The 20524-nt window shown below is 31.1% G+C and overlaps 2 protein-coding genes and 1 long non-coding RNA gene across 3 annotated transcripts; all 3 read left to right on the plus strand.

Annotated features, from left to right (window-relative positions):
- Positions 1-2416: 2416 nt before the first annotated feature.
- Positions 2417-3544, plus strand: LOC118060721 (uncharacterized). Its single transcript, XM_073412241.1, has 6 exons — positions 2417-2448; positions 2791-2862; positions 2947-3018; positions 3146-3217; positions 3312-3380; positions 3469-3544. Exons 1-6 carry the CDS (start codon positions 2417-2419, stop codon positions 3542-3544), a joined length of 393 nt encoding a protein of 130 aa, XP_073268342.1.
- A 95-nt stretch (positions 3545-3639) lies between these two features.
- Positions 3640-4045, plus strand: LOC140956168 (uncharacterized). Its single transcript, XR_012171255.1, has 3 exons — positions 3640-3712; positions 3834-3899; positions 3993-4045. It is a non-coding gene; the product is annotated as an uncharacterized lncRNA (long non-coding RNA).
- A 5752-nt stretch (positions 4046-9797) lies between these two features.
- Positions 9798-15134, plus strand: LOC118060733 (probable LRR receptor-like serine/threonine-protein kinase At1g29720). Its single transcript, XM_073412242.1, has 13 exons — positions 9798-9803; positions 9916-9968; positions 10068-10133; positions 10450-10542; positions 11412-11455; positions 11938-12582; positions 12901-12921; positions 13005-13133; positions 13283-13401; positions 13496-13706; positions 13826-14069; positions 14166-14316; positions 14410-15134. Exons 1-13 carry the CDS (start codon positions 9798-9800, stop codon positions 14818-14820), a joined length of 2193 nt encoding a protein of 730 aa, XP_073268343.1. The 3' UTR covers positions 14821-15134.
- The last annotated feature ends 5390 nt before the right edge of the window (positions 15135-20524 follow it).

The raw sequence follows: 20524 nt of genomic DNA on the forward strand, positions 1-20524 counted from the left end.
ATCAAATCAAGTGGCTATAAATCAAGTACGTTCCTCATAAAATGAAAACTTATTCAATCTTCTTCCCTACTCCTGCACCCAACATGTTCACGACGCTTCAGCCTCCGCATGGACTTCTTCAGTTTTGCCGAGTTATGGTGGTCGTGATCACTCTTTTCAGCTCTGCTGCTTTCAGTTCAGCTATACCATATCAGTTACATCCAGACGAAGGTAAGAGAGTAAGCTTTGTTTTTATTGCAATAATGGAGTGTTGTAATAATCTGAGCTAATTAATATCCACGACTTTCCATTCCATTGGTGTGCTAAGTCACATATCCACAGATTTGCTTACAACTACAACCTCATACTTTAAGACTAAGAAATTCATTAATATAAATTTATAGTTCATTAATTACTTTATTGGAGAATCATTTCTTCACTTTACACTGCAGCTACAGAAAAATAACTAATGGGGAAAGAACATAAAAGGAAATTCTGAAGAAAAAAAAGGCCCCAAATCCGTACATTCACTCTCAACTGTGCATCCAACGGGAAGTAGCTCATGTGGGGATGATATTAAAGATGCATAAATTATTTAATGTGTATCAGATTTCTTTTTTCTACAAATTACAATAATTCTCGAGGTATTTGGAACTACAAAGAGTATGAAAAGAAGTTTGAATAACTAATTAATAAAACCTTTTTTATACCAAAAAAATGCCCTTAATTATTATTTTTAAGAGATATTTAAATCAAGAACTAAAAAAAAAGACTTAGATAAAAAGAATATAAGAAAATGGGGCATGATTTTTCAATATATGAATAATATTAATATTATTATTTAATTCAAATTAGTTTTTATTTTTTTGAGTTTCCTTTTTAGTATTTTGTCCTCTAATTTTTTAAAATTCCCTAAGTATTGTTTTTTTAATGTATAGTAACTACGCGGATCTTGGGTATAATAAGGAGTTTTGTTTTTCACTTCTGGATGATTTTTGTTATTTCATGATTATTGTAATTTTTTTCAATTCTACAAATGTTATCACATGGCCGATACATTAACAAGAAGGAAAGCTAATTATTGTCTCTCGTATATCATTTGATAGCCTGTGTAAATACACACAATATGGCCATACCTTTTACATTTTTGATAGCCTGATAACATTTTCCGTGGATGCATGATCCTTAAACTAGTGACGGCGTTAAAACAAATTGACAAAAGACTGACACAGGGTGGGCAACCCTTTGAGTTGGGCGGTGCTTGCAGCCAAGATTCAGAAGCCAATAGCACCTCCGTATGCAATTGCACCCTCAACCTCAATAATGATAGTTATTGTCATATCACGTCATTGTAAGATTTTTTTTTTTGTCTTCTATATTTATTTGAATACTTGTTGTTAAAATGTTTTGTTGTATTATACTTGTTGTTAACCCATTTTTAAATAGATTGGATACATTGCTCCTATGTTTAAATTAATTATCTGAAAATATCTCTAATCTTAAAGTTGTGTTCTGGAATTGGATGTAAATTAGCACAAGTAAATTTCTTAGTTTATTTTTCAATCATCTAAACATTTGTTTATGCACTCATGATGTTTTTTTCCATAACAGATCTCTCAAAACGCTCAATTTTCAAGGCAAGCTCCCGTCTGAAATGGTCAACCTCACGTATCTCAAATATCTGTAAGAATCTTTTCAGGATATATTTTATTTGTGTTTCTATGTGTATTATCAAAGTAGCATATTTATAAATGGGATATTTTTTATTGTAGAATCTCAAAGTAACTCTTAACAACTAATTTATAAATTGTGGAATGGAAATACCTTAATACTAAAAAGAAGAAGAAGCTTATTTGGCGCAGCTAATTAAACCTAACAAATGAGAACAAAAAAAATATATAATTTTTTAAAGTTGTGATCACACATAAACCTTAATTCATTTTTATTATTATTGAATGATTTCTTTCCAGTAATCTTAATAATCAAAAATCAATATTACATCTCTTAAAGCTATTTGGATACCAAGGAAAATAATTAAAGAGATATACATTAAATAGGTTAAACAATTTTAAATTAACTAGAAAAATATAGTAAATCTTGAACAATAATGCTTAGGTTTGATCCAGTAAAAATTTATTAGTAAAATTTTAACTTAATTTAATAATTAAATAAAAAATTATACTCGTTAGTATAATTCCTAGGGTGAACGTCTTGAGAATATTTTCTGCATGAGCATTCACTAATCTGCATACTTCAACTGCTTAAAGGTATTGAATGCACCTATATATGAAGTATTTGGTAATAATATGTGCATTCAAAATCTAACATGCACGATTTGCATCATAGACGCAACCTTAACAGAAACTAAAGTATCGTCTAATTCAAATTATGTTGTAGAAGAAACTTTATTTTCGACAAAGGTTTATACTCCAAAGAAATGTCTACTGGACGTTTTATAAAGTTGAAAATGTTAGAGAATATATAATATAAATTATATCATATATAACATTACCTAACTGCTTGAACTATTGAGTTGGAATGGTTCTTTGATATGATATCAGAACCTTAATGACCAATCAGTTACGAGTTTGAATCTTACTGTCCCAATTTTTTTTTAAAAAATTAAGTATAAGATAATATTAGTCTATGCAAGTTTCAAATCCAAAAGGTTTTCATTTAAGAAAATATGTTAGAGAATAATATAAATCATATACTGAAACCTTATCTAACAACTTAACCTACTGGGTTGAGAAGATTCTTTGACAGAATAAGTTAAATTCTCAAGTATTGATGCTAAATTATCTGTTACAGTGACCTAACTCGCAACTACATTTCTGGCAATATTCCTGAGGAATGGGCTTCAATGAAACATTTGACAAACCTGTAAGTTCATTCACCTCATCTTTGCTTACCAGTTCATACTCAAGGCAGAATTCACCATAACTAGATAACATTTTATGCATGCAGCTCACTTACATCCAATCGCTTGTCAGGAAATATTCCTGGGTACTTGGGAAGTTTTCGTAGCCTGACTTACTTGTATGTATTGCAGTCATAAACATATGTTCTGCCGATTTATCATTTGTTTTGTTTTCTGTTTCTGTTTTTGACAATGCTAGCTTACTAATTTCATTTTTGTCAATTAATCAAATACAAATACATGAAGGTCCCTTGAAGCAAATCAGTTTTCTGGTACTATTCCTTCTCAGCTTGGTGATCTTGTCAACTTAACAGACCTGTAAGGCGTTTAACTGCTCATCATTATTAAACCAACGCAAGCTAGACATTTTAGTTGCGATCTTTGATGCTGTGCTATGAATTAATGGTTGCAGGATACTTTCCTCCAATCAGTTGGAGGGAACCTTGCCAAAGACTCTCGCTAAGCTAAACTTGACTAATTTGTAAGCAATCAATTCCTTTCTTCTTTGAACACAGTTTTTGATAATGCAATAGCATCTGGTTTCCTTAATTCGGTTTTGCAATGTGCAGTCGTGCAAGTGATAATAATCTTAGTGGCAGAATACCTGATTTCATTGGGAACTGGAGTTATCTTGATAAACTGTGAGGATCTCTATCTGCATGAGATTTTCATTTCATTTCTCTGCTACATGTTACACAATATTCTGATATTTTGTTTTTCCTCTTTGGACTAATTACGAAGTGAATTATACGCAAGTGGACTACAAGGGCCCATACCTCCTGCCATTCTTTCTTTAGAGAAGTTGAGAGACTTGTGAGTCAAACTACTTCCTGAGATGCACAGCAATAAATACAATGATTTTGGTGTTTCCTCTTTGAAGAAGACAGAAAGAATAAAGGGAACTATAACACATTCTTTTCTTTTCAATGTACAGGAGGATCACTGATATGTCTGGACCAGAGTTTAATTTACCCAACATCCCTCCCAGAGTGAAAACTTTGTTCGTCAACTGTCCGTTAAATGTCTAAAATAAACTTGAGAATTAACATGTTCTATAGAGAACTAATTAAGCCTATCTTTAATTTCTTTGAAGGGTTTTGCGAAACATCAATTTAACTGGAGTGATCCCAGCAGATGTGTGGACAATGGCTTCTCTGACAACGCTGTAAGTCTTAACACCTTCACTCATCACCTTATATGTGCTGTAATGTGATAGAAGTTAAAAACATGAACATATTTTAATAACACTGCAAAATTTGCCTCACTACCGGGTTATGATCTCCATGTACTGTATGGGAAGCAAAATTACTACGGAAATCCTCTCATAACTTGCTCAAAGGTAAGAAACAAGCAGAAATCTATTCGTCAGGATATGTTACTGATGGGTTTGGAATTCTAATACACTAACCATCTACTACGAGACATATGGCATTAATTCTTATAGCAGGAAGTTTGAGAGAGCTCCGTATGACTATACTCTCTATCCTAACCAAATGCTCCTGGACTATAGCCAGCCACCATGACCAACAGTCCTGTGATCATTTTTTATTTACTACACTGAAAAGGGCTTAATTCATGAAACATGTTTCTCAGACCAACACTCGTACATAAATATATAGTTTGTAGAAGCACAATCCCGATTCCCTTTGCACCTCTTAAATCCCATTCTGTTTCTTTAAGAAACCACCATCAAAATTCTCACAGGCGGTCTGTTGCATTTCATTGATCAGGTTACTCAACCTACTGGAGATTAATTAGAATCAGGACCTATTTCAATCCAACCCTGGTTGCATGCATCGGCTAAAGTACTACAAGTGACCTTAAGGGAATTCACTTAATTATCGCCCTCCCATTTCATCAAATTCTTTTCTTTTCTTTTTCTTTTCCTTTTCTTTTGATCTGGGACTACCATCTCCTCAAGTTCAGCCACTCTGTCACTCCTATCGAATTAAATTGAAAGAAATTGCTGAACAATTTTATCTTCTTGTATTACAAAGATTTTGAAAAACAAATGGTGGTTTAGTGTTGGAAGTAAAATAGGTGTGATATAAGATCAACACAATAATGCAAAGTCAAAAACTCAAAAAAAAAAAAAAAAGATTGAAAGGAAGAAATACATTTGGTAAGTGTTTCTCTTTAAGCTCCTTTAGTTATTCTCTCTCTTTTGTACTTATAATAATGTTGAATTACAAATCTTTTTATATGCATAAAATCCTAAACAATCAAGAAATTAAACTAATGAAAGGAAATTTTAATTTGAACAAGAAATGTATTTTACTGACTGAACTGATTGAAAGATTCATTTGATCCAACTAGTCACTTTATTGCAATTGATCGACCTGTTCCTAACCGGTCAACCGGTTCAACTAATTTCCAGAAATCAGTTTACTTTCAATATCCCCCCTTAAACCTGATTTTTTCATAACTCCCAATACATCTCTCATCTTGATAAAAACATCATATTTGAGTGGCTTTATAAATATATCTGCAACTTAATCTTGTATCTTCACATACTTGACTTCAACTTCCTTGTTTGCAATGCAATCTTGTAGGTAATGAAATTATGTGTCAATATGCTTACTTTTATCATGAAATATTGGATTTTTTGCTAATGCAATGACTAATGAGTTACCCACATAAATTTCAGTAGGCTTCTTTTGTAGCACTCACAATTCCTTCAATAATATATTTAGCCATGTGGAATGACAAACATGTGATGTAATAGCTACATATTCATCTTAACATGTTGATAAAGTGACTATAGATTGCTTCTTTGAACTCCATGTCAATATTGTATCTCCCATGTAGAAAAAAAAACTCATAGTGCTCTTTCTATATCTCCAGCCTAATCACTATCACTATAACCCCCAAGTTCAAAGCTATTAGAATAATCATAGAATAAGCCAAAATCAACAGTACCTTTGATATACCGACGAATTCACTTCAAAGTTTTGAAGTGTGTTATAGTAATTGTCTTCATAAACCTTCCTACAAGTCCTACTCCAAAAAAAATATTTAGATGAGTGCATGTCTAATATCTTAAACTCCCAACTAGGTTTTTGAATGTTGTAGAGTTTATTGTCCCCTCTTCATCATTCTTTGACATCTTTACTCCACACTCAACTGGAGTATTCACTTTTGCACAATCCTCCATCCTGAACTTATTAAAAACCTCTCCTATAAACTTTTCTTGATTTACAAAGATTCCATCTTCTCCTTGTTTGAACTTAATCCCTAAGTAGTAAGACATGAGACCAATATCCGTCATCATTGGATTATTTCCTATAAAGATTAAGTCATCCACATACAAACTTACAATAAGAGTATCACCACTCTCTTTGATCTTTATATAGATAGCATATTCATTGAAGCATTTAACAAATCTATTTTCTAAGAAATAGCCATCAAGACGGCTATACCAAGCCCTTGGAATTTGGTTCAATCCATACAATACTTTGTTCAACTTTAAAATCTTGTTTTCATGTCTCTTTACTTTATAGCTCATAGATTGCTTAATATAGGCCTTCTTCTCAAGAAAACCATTAAGGCTAATTTGACATCTATTTGATAGATTCTCCATTTATGTTAGGCATAAAAGATAGTGATTAAGTGAATGGTCTCCAATCTAGTAACGAGAGCAAATACCTCGTCATACTTAATCTCATGCTTTTGACTATAGCCTTTTGCCACTAACCTTGCCTTGTAACTCTCCATCTTTCCTTTAATATTCTTCTTTTCCTTGTAGATTCATTTGACACCTATTGATTTTTTTTTTCTATTTGGTCTAAGAACCAATCTACATGTGTCATTCTTCTCAATTAAAGCAATCTCCTCATCCATAGTAATTCTCCATTTTGTATCCTTTATTGCTTCTTCAAACACTATAGGATTAAATGTAGCATGGTGACAATATAGTTTTACATCATCAATAGGATTAGTTACCTCATATAAATCATGAAGGCTTCTCATCTTTCTTGGTGGACTTGGTAGAGTGCCACTATTTGAGTTTCCATTAGAAGAAGAAGAAGTTGAGCTCATTAGTATTTATAGAGGTGTGACTATATGTTCTTAATGATCTTCATATCTTTCCACCTATTCATCAAGAATCAATAAGAAGTCACATTTCTTACAATCACTTATCTTCCAATCTCATGCTAATTCTTTATTAAATCAAACATCTCTACTAATCACCATATTTTCTTCATTAGGGTTGTAAAGCTTGTATCCTTTGGACTTTTGATCATAACTTACAAACATCATCTTTTTGATCTTTTCATCTAGCTTGGTTCTTACTTGATCATCTACAGGTACATAATCAATGCTCCCAAAAACTTTCAAAGTGAGAAACCCTTGGTTTTCCTCCACTTCATGCTTCTTATAGAGTTATGAAATTCTAGCCTTTAGTATGACAACTATTTGAAAAGAAGATAGCATAATCTACAACTTTGGCCTAAAACTCTTGGGCATCTTCTTAGTTTTAAGCATGCTTCTTGCCATATTAAGGACGTTTTTATTTGTTCTCTCTACCATGCTATTTTATTGTGGGGATCTAGGCATCATTATGAGTCTCTTTATACCATGATCTTCATAAAACTCTTTAAAATTATTAGAACAAAATTCACCCCTTATCCATCCTAAATGATTTTATAGAATAACTATTTTTTTTTCAACTAATGCCTTAAACTTCTTAAAACAACTAAACACATTAAACTTTCCTTTTAAGAAGTATACTCAAGTTTTTCTACTATAATCATCAATAAAAAGTAGAAAACATAAATGTTTGCCAAACAAACATGGTTTGATAAGACCACAAACATCAACATGTATTTCTTGTAAGGGTTGACTTGCTCTTGATGTAGACTTTTTCAAAAAACTCTTACGAAATTATTTGCCCACCAAACATTCTTCACACAACTAATTTGGATGTATAATGGATGGTAGATCCTTCAACATCTTCTTTTGTGCCATCATCTTTAAGCTAACAAAGTTTACATGCCAAGTCTCATATGCCAAAGCTAAGTTTCATCCTTCACATGTGTATTTAGGCATTTAGGCACATCTTTCTCTATGTTTAGCAAGATTTTTTTTTTTCAAGCTACCTTTGCAATCATAGCTCATTTAGTGTCAAGTAATGTCAAAATATGATCTTTCATCTTAATCTCATACCCCTTCTCCAACAATTAGCATAAGCTTAATATGTTGTTTTTCATTATTGGTATATGATACACATCACCAATAAATTGATAACTTCCATCTTTCAATTTAATCAAAATCATACATTTTCCTTTGATGACAACTTTTGAATGATCCGTAAAGGTGACATTGTCTGTAATTACTTCATCAAGCTCTATGAACTTGTTTTTGTCTTCACACATGTGGTTGCTAGCTCTATTTTCTAGATACCACCTGTTCTTTCTTTTTTTTGCATCTCTCATTATGCATTTATAGTAGAGTGGCTTCCGTCTCTTCTTCTATTATAAGATTTGCATTCTCCTTAACCCTCTTGGTTGGACTCTTGCAATCTCTAGCATAATGACCTTGCCTTTTAACAATTATAGTATTTAACTTTTGATTTGTCAAACTTGGATCTTGAATTGTCATTGTCAGTGTAATTGATCGATCGGATTGGTTCATGCAATCGACCAATTGACCTGTTAAGGCTGCCTCAGCCTTCTTTTCCAAATCCACCTCTTACTTATCTTCCTTTGCTTTGTCCATGTCCTCTACCCCCATGGAAATATCCAGAACAATCTTGCTTTGAAAAAAGTGTTTATGAACCCACATCCTTTTGAATCTCATTGACTCTTTCCTCATGGGCTTGTAATTTTCCCATGAGACCTTGTATTGAGAGAACATCCATATTTTGTGATTCTTCTATCGCGATAACCATATAATGAAACTTTTTTTGTAGCAAGTATAGGATCTCCTCTACCATACATGTCTCTTTTATCTTCTCTCCATATCTCTTCATTTGATTGTATATGACTAATACTCTTGCAAAGTATTCTAAAATATTCTCCGATTCAAGCATATATAACTTTTCAAAGTTACCATGTAGTTTTTGTAAATGTACCTTTCTCACATTATCAACTCCTTGATTTGATTCTTGCAAAACTTTTCATGCATGCTTGGTGGTGGTTTCATTAGCTAGTATCTTAAAAGTGGCATCATCCAGACATTGGTGGGTGATTATGAGTTCTTGTTAATTTTTGCTTTGTGTCTTTTACATGGCCTCCATTTAGGCTGAAGTCAATGTTGCTCCATCTATAGGCTTCTCAAATCTTTTTTCAACGTCTCCCATACATATTGGGAACATAGCCAAGCTTGTACTTGAATACACAAGTTTTGTAGTTGTCTCTTGTCAACCTAAGACATTGAAGTGAGAAGTTTGAATTGATCATGTCTAATAATCAAACCTAATTAAGCTTTAATACCACTTGTTGTAAGTAAAATAGGTGTGGTATAAAATCAACATAATAATGCAAGGCCAACAACTCAATAACAAGAAGAAGATTGAGAGGAGGGAATACTTTTGTTAAGTGTTTCTTTTTAAGCTCCCTTAGTTAGTTTCTCTTTTTTTGTACTTATAATAATGCTAAATTACAAATCTTTTATATAGACATAAAGTCTTAAACAATCAAGGAATTAAGCTAATATAAGAAAATCTTAATCTGAACAGGAATTGTATTCTATTGACTAAACCGGTTACTCAGTCTCAACTGGTTGACTTGTTCCCAACCGGTCGACCGGTTCAACTAATTTTCATAGATCAATTTACTTACAACATTTAGAATCTTATTTCTAAACTTTCTTCCTAACATTCTACACACTTTTACATCCTTGACATTTAACTTGATTTGTGCTTAACCATGAACCAAATGAAACGCAAGTAAAAATAATGCAGGTATTTGCATTTGGCTGAAGCTGCAGCTTGTCTATTGCAAAACTACTTACAAAGGTGCAAGGGATATTCTGAAAACTAAAGCTGGAAAATCTTTTACTGTAATCTTTTGCAGGGATTTAACTTTCAACAAGTTGGAAGGAGAAATTCCTCGAAATGCAAAAACACGTAAATTGATGCAAGTATTTAAATTTGAATATTTGAAATCTGAGCATGGATGGAGGAGTGAATTATGCTGAAAGAATCTATCTGGCTTTTGAAAACCAGGTTTTTGAGTGGAAACAAGCTGAATGGAAGTGTCCCAGACTCATTTCTCAAAACAGACAAAAATATGTATGTTTCTCAAATGTTTCAGTTCTTTCAGTTTGGATATTCTGTTCAACTTCTCTGCTCTCTTGTAAAGATATAACTGCTGATGATTGATCAACCATTAATATTTTTAAAGTGGTCTTCTGAGTGAATCTTGATAATCTAAGGCTACATTTATATTCATGCCATAGGCATTTTTATCTATCCCGTTAGCGCCTCAACGAAAGCCTAGTTTCTGAAAATATGTGGTTTTTTTTTAATCTTGCTTACCATTTCATTTGTTCCACTTATTTTTAATTTTGTTGAGGTTGATATTTATGATTCCCTTGGCTTCTTGCAGTGATGTTTCCTACAATAACTTTTCATGGCTGTCAAGCTGTCGGGATGCCAGGGGTATAAACACGTACAGGAGTTCACTCATCAAGAATAACTTGTAAGGCTCCTCTTATACACTCTGGAGAGAGCGATATTTTTGGTATTTCATGTTTTTGGAGATCCAATCTGGTAGTTGTCATACCAAGTCCAATAATCATGTTCAAAGGAAAAAGAACCACAACTGATACAATGTAAAAGAGGTGTATTTATGCTTAGCAGAAATCTATGATGAAATGAGGTCCCTATGGATAACCTTAATTTGGAAATGGAGCTCTTGCAGGATAAAATTTCAAAATTCCCTTTTGGGATATTTTAAACGGATTTCTTAAATGCTTAAGGGCAGGTAAATATCCCTTGTAAAAACTCACCCCCGTAGACTAAAAACATCTTTGCTAATCATGTAAACCATGTCATGTTCATATATAGTTTTGAGGGGGGGAAAATACATTATATATCAGATGCTAAGCAGGATTTTAACTGAATATCTTTGGAGTTAAATATGCAATTTATACTTATATCTTTAAACCCTAAGCAGGATTTTCTTTCTCAGCACAAACTTGGTATCCTAGGATCAGATATACCAGGCCATGTCCTTGTAGCTTTTAATATCAATAGAAATCATCAATTATATACGTTGTTGATTAATGCTGAATGAATGAATGAAGAACATAAGAATGTGACATGCTTTATTATTCATTTACCCCAAGATATAAGCACAAACACTCATGAAGAGGGAACAGCAAAGCACCGATTTTCTCAATGAGCAAACATAAAATGAATATTTTACTTCAATAATATGATTTTTTTTTGGGGGGTGAAATAATGCTAATTCTTACTATAATGAACAGCATGGTTTCGATATCTGATTCTTATATTGCAGTTTGCAGAACCATTTGAAATTCTAACTATAATTTCCATGTCTTACAGAAGCGGACTTCTTCCATGCTCAGGCATACATGAGTGCCCCAAAAGTATGATATTCTTTTCCCTCCTTAAATAAGAAGTAACGAAGTTCTTTAAAATCAAAGCAAATCTGTTTCAAATTTATCAGCATACCGAAATCAGTGATCTACTATAATATCAGTGTCTGTGTATTTATTTGAGCTCGAGTACTAATTTCAACGTAGATTTTTTTGCCTAAATTGTACGTTCTATTCTGCACACAGATCTATTAAGGATGTATTCATTCTAAGTTTTGTTGGACAAGTAAGGATTTATCTGTAACCAAAACATGGCCTCAAGCAGAACTTGAGCACCACACGTTTTCACCGACTCGAGTTAAACACTGATTGTGACAAGCCACTTGGAAAAGTATTAGCCAATGACTAATCGATTTCAAGCTATATAGTAGAGTAATAGCTCTTGTTGTAGAGCAAACGGATCCAAAAATCTCAACACTTACACGCCCCTACAAAGGGAATATTTGCATCTGTACTAATTTGACGTATTGCAGGTTATCGTTCATTCCATGTAAACTGTGGTGGACCGGATATAACCAGTGGGGGTATCTTGTATAAAGGTGACGGAAACATTGAAAGTGATGCTGCTAGGATTTATTACAATCAAGGATCAAACTGGGGATTCAGCAACACAGGAGATTTTATGGATGATAATGATGAAGGCCCCGGATATATACTTCATTCAAACTACTGGAATGAACCGTTGTTTTCTACAGCACGCAGAGCTGCCATCTCTCTCACTTATTATGGATATTGTCTAGAAAATGGGATGTACACTGTTAAACTCGACTTTGCTGAGATACAATTCACAGATGACAAATTGTACAAAAGAGTTGGAAAACGCTATTTTGACATTTATATTCAGGTAATTGAGATTAAATTATCCATAAAGATTTTTTCTTTCTTTCCAAAAGATCCTTTTAACTTGGGATTTGTTTTGCAGGGGAAACTAGAGAAACCAGATTTTAATATTGAGGAGGCTGCCAATGGATCTAACAAAGCTTATTCTATAGTATTCAATGCCAGTGTGACAGACACTACCTTGGAGATCCGTTTATACTGGAATGGAAAAGGGACTACTTGCATTCCAAAAAGAGGAAATTACGGTCCTCTTATTTCTGCAATAACTGTATGCTCAGGCATGTTTTATATATATATTCCCAGCATTTCATTTGAAATTCACTGACTTTGCGATTTCATTCATATACAATGACCTTTATCAATTAAGTTAAAATGAAAACCGAGCAATGATATCATAGCTTTGTTGATCAAGTACTTAAGAATTCAAATCTCATCACCCCTTAGACTTAGACTTGGTCTTTTCCCCAACCAGTTGCATAATTAACAAACAAATTCTTCCTTATGAACCTGGCTTTGATTTTCATCATAACTGTATGTAAGCTTCTACTCGGTTCATTATACCTTCTAAGAAGCACTTTATGGTTTGTTGTTTTCAGGCCAGAGAACTTATTGTCCAGGTGAGAAGTGAACTGCTGCCCTACAGTGATTTATTGTCCCATTGGCTTTCTGTGTTTGTACGTGTAACTTTGTTTAATTTCAGAACCTGGAGAAGCAAGTAAAACACCTATCGTAGTTGGAGTTGTCACTTCAGCCTTACTCCTCGTTTTCTTGGTAATGGGTGTTATTTGTTGGAAATTCTATTTTAGAGACAAGTTCATGAGAGAACGAGGTACATTGAAATCAATCATCTGCGTGCTAAAGCCTTTTCCTTAATTAGTTAATTAGCAGCTATTACACACGCAAACATCTAGAATATAACACATCCACGCATTGATGATGTTGAAGCATTTCCCTTGTGTCACCAATAATTATGTGCAGATCTCAAGGGGCTAGATCTGAAAACTGGTTCCTTCACTTTGAGGCAGCTGAGAGCTGCCACTAACAATTTTGATTCTGCTGGCAAAATTGGAGAAGGTGGATTTGGCTCCGTATACAAGGTCTGTCACTCTAATATTCTCTTGCATATTATCCCAGTTGATCATTGGACCCTTTGTTTGATCATGCAAAATGTCTACGATAAATTCAATGCAGGGTAAATTGTCAGATGGAACTCTCATTGCTGTTAAGCAGCTATCTCCTAAATCCAGGCAAGGAAACCGAGAATTTGTGAATGAAATAGGCATGATATCTGGTTTACAGCATCCCAATCTTGTAAAGCTTTATGGATGCTGTATTGAAGGAGATCAGTTGCTTCTGGTGTACGAATACATGGAAAACAACTCCCTCGCCAAAGCACTTTTTGGTAACCATTATGGCATCTGATTACTTTCCCGTAAAATCTTTTTTTTTTTTTTTTGAATAATAGCATCGACTAGCAAAGTTGAAGTCATTTTATTAAGTGAACCTCCTTTACTGGATTAGCTACAGGTTCAGAAACAAGTTTTCTGATGCTGGATTGGCCAACAAGATATAAGATATGTGTTGGAATAGCCAGAGGTTTAGCATTTCTCCATGAAGAATCTGCAATCAGGATTGTTCACAGAGACATCAAAGGTACAAATGTATTACTGGACAAAGATCTAAGTGCCAAGATATCAGACTTTGGACTAGCTAAGCTCAATGAAGAGGAGAACACTCACATCAGCACTCGTGTTGCTGGAACCATGTCAGTTTTAATCAAGACTTAATTTGCAGCTTCCTTTATTCAGTGATCGCAATATACTCCGTTAGAGTCACTAATCTGGCATGCTTCTGATTTCAGAGGATATATGGCTCCAGAATATGCGCTGTGGGGTTATTTAACAGACAAAGCAGATGTTTATAGTTTTGGAGTTGTTGCTTTAGAAATTGTCAGTGGAAGAAGCAATTCGAGCTACAGGACAACAAATGAATTCGTATGTCTTCTTGACTGGGTAAGTTACGAGTCTGTTCTTGTTGCTATCTTGAATTCATGATGCATTAGGCACTACTCCTCCCTGCAAATACTGTACCTTTTGCTTTCACAGGCCCAAGTACTGCAAAAAAAGGGAAATTTAATGGAGATAGTGGACCCAAAGCTGCAGTCTGAATTCAACAAGGAAGAGGCTGAGAGGATGATCAAATTGGCTCTCTTATGCACCAATGCATCTCCATCTCTAAGGCCTGCAATGTCAGAAGTGGTGAGCATGCTTGAAGGACAGACCAGCATCCAGGAGGTGACCTCAGATCCTAGCATTTATGGTGATGATTTACACTCCAAACATCTCAAAGGCCACTATCAGCAGGTCATGGACCCGAGTTTAAACAGCACACAAGACCTCTTTCCTCGATCTGATAAATCGTGGACTGGAAATTCCTCTACATCTGCCCATGATCTCTACCCCATCAATCCCGAGTCCATAAGTTTAAACCTCAGTGAAACCTCGTCTTTAATTTGAATAAAGCCAAAGACATGCTTGGAGCTTCATTTGTAATCATATAATGATGATACTGAGGATCAAGATTTAGACGTCTACACAACGTTTTGTTCCTTACCATCCATATTGGTATGCTTATGGATTTATAATTCTATATATGTAATAATTCTATATATGTAAACGGTCTATGAAAGCTATCTCCGTGGTTGTGAGAATTCGGAGCCCAAGGCACTCTTCCTGGCCAGTGATTATTACTCCCGATTTATGGGATGGATATTATGAATATTTTTAATAAAATTTAAATTTAAAGAAGGAATCAGCTTGTTTTTGTTTGAGATTCTTGAATTTCTTATGACTACGGACTGTTGAATTATAAATATAGACCTGTGTAAAAAGCTTGGGGCCAGAAAGAAATACACAAGACACAAGGCATATTTTTTGTGTATACAAATTTCTTATCGACATTGAAATTGAAAAAATTACACTTTATCTAACATTTTGGAAAAATAAAATAGAAGAGACCATTGGATAAGTAATAAAAAAAAAATTACACTTTATTGAGAGTGTTTTCATCTGAAAAAATTTACATTCACAAAGTATTTTCTGAAAAATAACGAGACTATGTTTTATAATACATGCAGAACCCACAGGTAGATACATAGACAATTACAATTACTAATTATTATTTTTTATAATAAATGCACCATCCACGTGTCACGAGACTATTTTTGTGATATAACGAGAGTGTTCGTTTGAGAAATAAATTTGCTCACGATGATAGTGAGAAATTCAAAGCAAATGATGGCTAACAGAAGCATTAAAACCGAGGGCGGCTTCATGAGATATATAAATAGGTGTTTTTTTAAAGTGTTTTTATTTAAAATATATTAAAATAATATTTTATTTAAATATTTTTTTGATATAAATATATTAAAATGATATAAAAACATTGAAAAATATTAATTTTAAAAAATAAATAAAATTTTAATTTTTTTCTAAAACCATTCTTCAAACATAAAAATAATTGCAAGTATGAAACTGTCAATTATGCACCAACTAGCTATATAATTGAATCTATCATAAACTTCAAATAGCTTGTCGTTCTTTAGGACCAGCTGGAAAAGAGATTGATGTAAGTTGTGTATTATTTATTTTTATATTTTAAAAAAAAATTTGAAAAAATTTAAAATTATTTTTATTTTTTTATTTTAAATTAATATATTTTTTTATTTTAAAATTATTCTCATATGCTAGTGTCAAAAATAATTTTTAAAAGATAAAAAAATATATTATTTTAATATATTTTTTAATAAAAAAATACTTCAAAAAAATAACCATAATTATATTTTCAACACTTAGGATCAATCAGTATTTGCAAAAAGAAAAAGAAAAAGCAGAAAAATCTACTTTGAATTAGTGAACAATTGAAGATGAAGTCCTTAGTGCACTTTACAGCATTGAAAGTAAGAAAAACCTTTGTGTTCTTAATTAGTGCACTTTTACAGCAGTATGGAATGAACTTCAAGCAATGTGTCTCTTTTATTAATCTTGAAACAATGTATAAATCCTTCTTTCTTTTCTGATTGGAATCTCTCTCGTTTTCAGTACGTTCTTAGCAAGTTTCACGTCAATAAACTGACATGTCGGGTTTAAATATCTGAGAGTTTTTCCATGAAAATGCTTTTTAGCAGCCGACGCTACTGATGTGAATCATTCAACATAGCCTGTAGTCGAACTTGTACAGTTGATTTTCACTGTTTTTATTGTTGCTCTGCCTTTTCTTTTAAGTTACTTATTATATATATATATATATATATATATATATATATATATATATATATAAATGCAAGGGGAAAATAACGTGCTTTTACTGTAAGTATAAACTCATTGCACTGTTGACAATATTATAGATATAAAATATTTGCATTGTAAAATAATACTATAACAATAAACATAGAATATTTGCATTATAAATGATGCTATAATAATATCTTTTAAAGAGCATTGATTTTTATGTTTGTAAATTAAAAAAGATTGTTGGGTCGTTGCACTAGGATCTAATGGTATTGAGTCATGCCAGCACCAGGACTCAATGGTGTTGGGTCTTGCTCTAAACTGGACAAAAACTTTAATTATTTTTTTTCTTTCTTGTACGATAAAGAGAAAATAAATAGATGATAATTTTGTTTCATTTGAGGTTGGATTGAATTATGTTATTGAAGCATGTTTGTTTTTGTCTATAAAAAATGCTTCTAAAAAATAATAATAAAAAAATTATTTACTTCAAATTAAGATTTTTTTTCCTCTTGAATTTTTCTTTAAAATAAAAGCATTCAGAAAAATTATTATTCTAATATTTTCATATTAAAGTTGATGAATCCCAATTCATAATAAATTTATGCTAAAGGATAAGATTTTAAAAAAAAATCAATTAAAAAAAAATGACTTGAGTCAACCCGAATTAACCTTCCGAACTTGTGTCACAAGGTTAGGATTAACTCTATAAAAAAAAATAAAAAAAATTATGAAATCTAATTCCAATTAACCCAATGTTGAAGTAGAAACTGAAAAAAAAAATCAATTAAAATAATGACAAAAAAATATCAAGTTAATCATATTAATCTGCAAAACTCATAATTCAGGTCATAAGAATAGAATAACCTCATAAATAAAATTTAAAAAATATAAATAAAACTCAATATATAATAAATCTAATGTTGAAAAATAAAATTAATATTAAATAAAAAAATCATTATTCCAATTAACAATAAATTATGAGGAGAGGTTACAGAAGTACCTTTTTTTTTAAGTTCTTGTTAATTATTATTATTATTATATAAAATAATATGAATATATAACTTTTACAAATAAAGTTTAATAATTGTGTATTTCTTGCATTAAACTTGAAGGGAGTTATCTGTCGTCCAATTAAATAACATTAATCATAATTTTTAAAAATGTGTGGTGAATTCACTGTAATAATAGATTCAATTTAATGAGGATTGCTATAATGAATTTATTTTTATGTTTCTTAATAGAAAAGTTTAAAGGCTAAAAAAACCATTGATATTTTGATCTTTTTATGTTGATCCATTAGTTATTAAGAGATTGAACATAGATATTATTATCTTTACATATTATTTAAAAATATTTTTTTTAGTTTTAAGATTAATGAAATTTATACTCGCTGATCAAAAATGTTTTTGACTTTACACAAGCTTGAAAATCAATAAAATACATCTCCTATAGGTTAAGATAAAATAGTTTCGATGCGATATTTTGTTTTATATAATTAGGTTCATTTTTAGGCATCTGAATTTTTTATCACCTAAAAAGTTGTGATTTTGTTTTGTATCTAATTCTTTTTCAAGGAATGAGATCCTCACTGTAGAATTTGAACACATGATTTCTTTTTTTCGTTTGATCATACCAATTAAGATACATCTACCGGTACAAATAACAATAAAATAATATTTATAAATAACACATTCTTATCTTCCTTCACTCACTTACTTATAGTAATAATTAAGGTTGTTAAAATTGTAATTTAATTTATAAAATTATATAATTTTATAAGTTAATATTTACTTAACGTGTCAAATCTTCTTAAAAACTTAAAAATTAATAAAAATCAAGTTAAAATTGATAAAATTTGATGAAATCACAATCTTATTGCCGATTTTACGATTTCAACCAAAACTTATACTGCACTGCAATATTTCTGTAGACCAATAGCAGCATGCCATTTATGCACATAAAAGAATTGCTGCCAGCTACACCCGAAAGAGGATGACATGGCAAACTTTCTTGTCAGGCTCGAATCCCAATATATCCCCTCTTGCCTCCACTTTAACAGCACAATTAACCTCTCTTGATTTTCTACTTAATTACTTATTAACTTAACTTTTTTAATATCTCACCTACGTCACCTTCCAATAGCATCCCCCATCACTAATGTTATAAACAAAAGCTATTTCTAGCCTAGTCATGTAATGTTTGTCATGTTTTTAAAGTTTTTTTTTAATTTTTTTAGTTATAAATTAATATTTTTTATATTTTTGAATCGTTTTGATATATTAATATTAAAAATAAAAAATATATTATATATAACACATGTATTATAATACTTTTTTTAACAAAAATTTAATTAAAATCATATTATGTTTGGATTAATTACAAAGCTGATTTAAAATGATATTTAAATTGGTAAACTTATGACATCTATAAAAAAATTTTCTGGTAATAGATTTGATGTGGAATGGGAACATAGTGTAAATATTGAATTATTGAAACATGTATTTTAAGATACTTGAACTATGTATAAATTTTTATTTGAACTATGAATTTTTTATTTGAACCATATATTTTAAGGTGCTTGAACTATGTATGAAAAAAATATTCCTTATGTTTTATGATTTTACGATCTGTATTTACGATCTGAGTTTATTTTATATTTTCTTTGTCGTGTCAAAAATATATTTTGACAACCTTGATAATAATCCACCAATCCCAAAATATAGTTTTTAAACACCACTCTCTTTCTTTTTAACAAAATTTCTCTTCAAGACCTAAGCTATTAATTAGTTAAGCAAGTAACCTCTTATGCTTTATGCTTTAGAGAAGTTTCCTTCATCTTTTCTATTTATTTCATTATCTAATTTTAGTTTTATTTTTTTATAATTAGTTATTGAAAATGTTGAGGTTTATAATAATTTATGGGTTTGTTGAATTAATGTATTTATGAGTAACATTATATGCTAATGGATATGAATTGATAAAGTATTTTGCTATGAATTTCATATGAAAAATAATGGTGATGAATTTACTAGTGATTAAAAATGAAGTATGGGACAACTTAAAAAATTAGGGATATAATAGATAAATTAAAAGAAAACATTTAATATTTTATGTTTAACCACTTATACAAAACAACAAGTCAGCAAGAATAATATCAATTTATGACAATTCTTTTAAACAATGATTTTAGATGTTATGTACCATCTATCAACATAGAATTGTTACAAAAAACTTTCTTAGTCCTTGAAAGATTTAGAAATAGATAAATGAAAGTTTGTTGTATATATTGAGAAAGATATTTTTAATGAGATTAAAAATAAAATTATTATGAAGCAGTTTTAAAATATAAAATCTCTAAAAAAATAATTATAATATAATTTTTTTTATTTTAAAAGTATTTCTTAAATTAATTTTACTTGACTTGAGTTTGGACATATATTTTTAATTAATTTTTTTATATAAAACATGCATGTATAGTATATAATATTAAATATCTGTTAGTTATTCGTACTCTTATTTAAAAAATTGTCCGTCACAAATTGGATAAGTAATAAAAAAATTACGAGAGTGTGTTCATCTGATAAAAAATTTACGTTCACAAACTATTTTCTGAAAAATAACGAGATTATTTTTTATAATACATGCACAACCCACATGTAGCAGGTACGTAGACAATTACAATTATTAATTATTATTTTTATAATAAATGCACCATCCACGTGTCACGAGACTATTTTTGTGTTATAACGAGAGTGTTCGTTTGAGAAATAAATTTGCTCACGGTGATAGTGTAGGAAAAAAACTCAATATTCAATTAGCAAATGATGGCTAACAGAAGCATTAAAATCGAGGGCGGCTTTATAAGATGTATAATTGGTGTTTTTAAAAGTTTTTTTGTTTTTAAAATAATATTTTTTTTATTTTAAAA

The sequence above is a fragment of the Populus alba genome, chromosome 11 (genome assembly GCF_005239225.2).
Source record: "Populus alba chromosome 11, ASM523922v2, whole genome shotgun sequence".
NCBI classification, from domain to species: Eukaryota; Viridiplantae; Streptophyta; class Magnoliopsida; order Malpighiales; family Salicaceae; genus Populus; species Populus alba.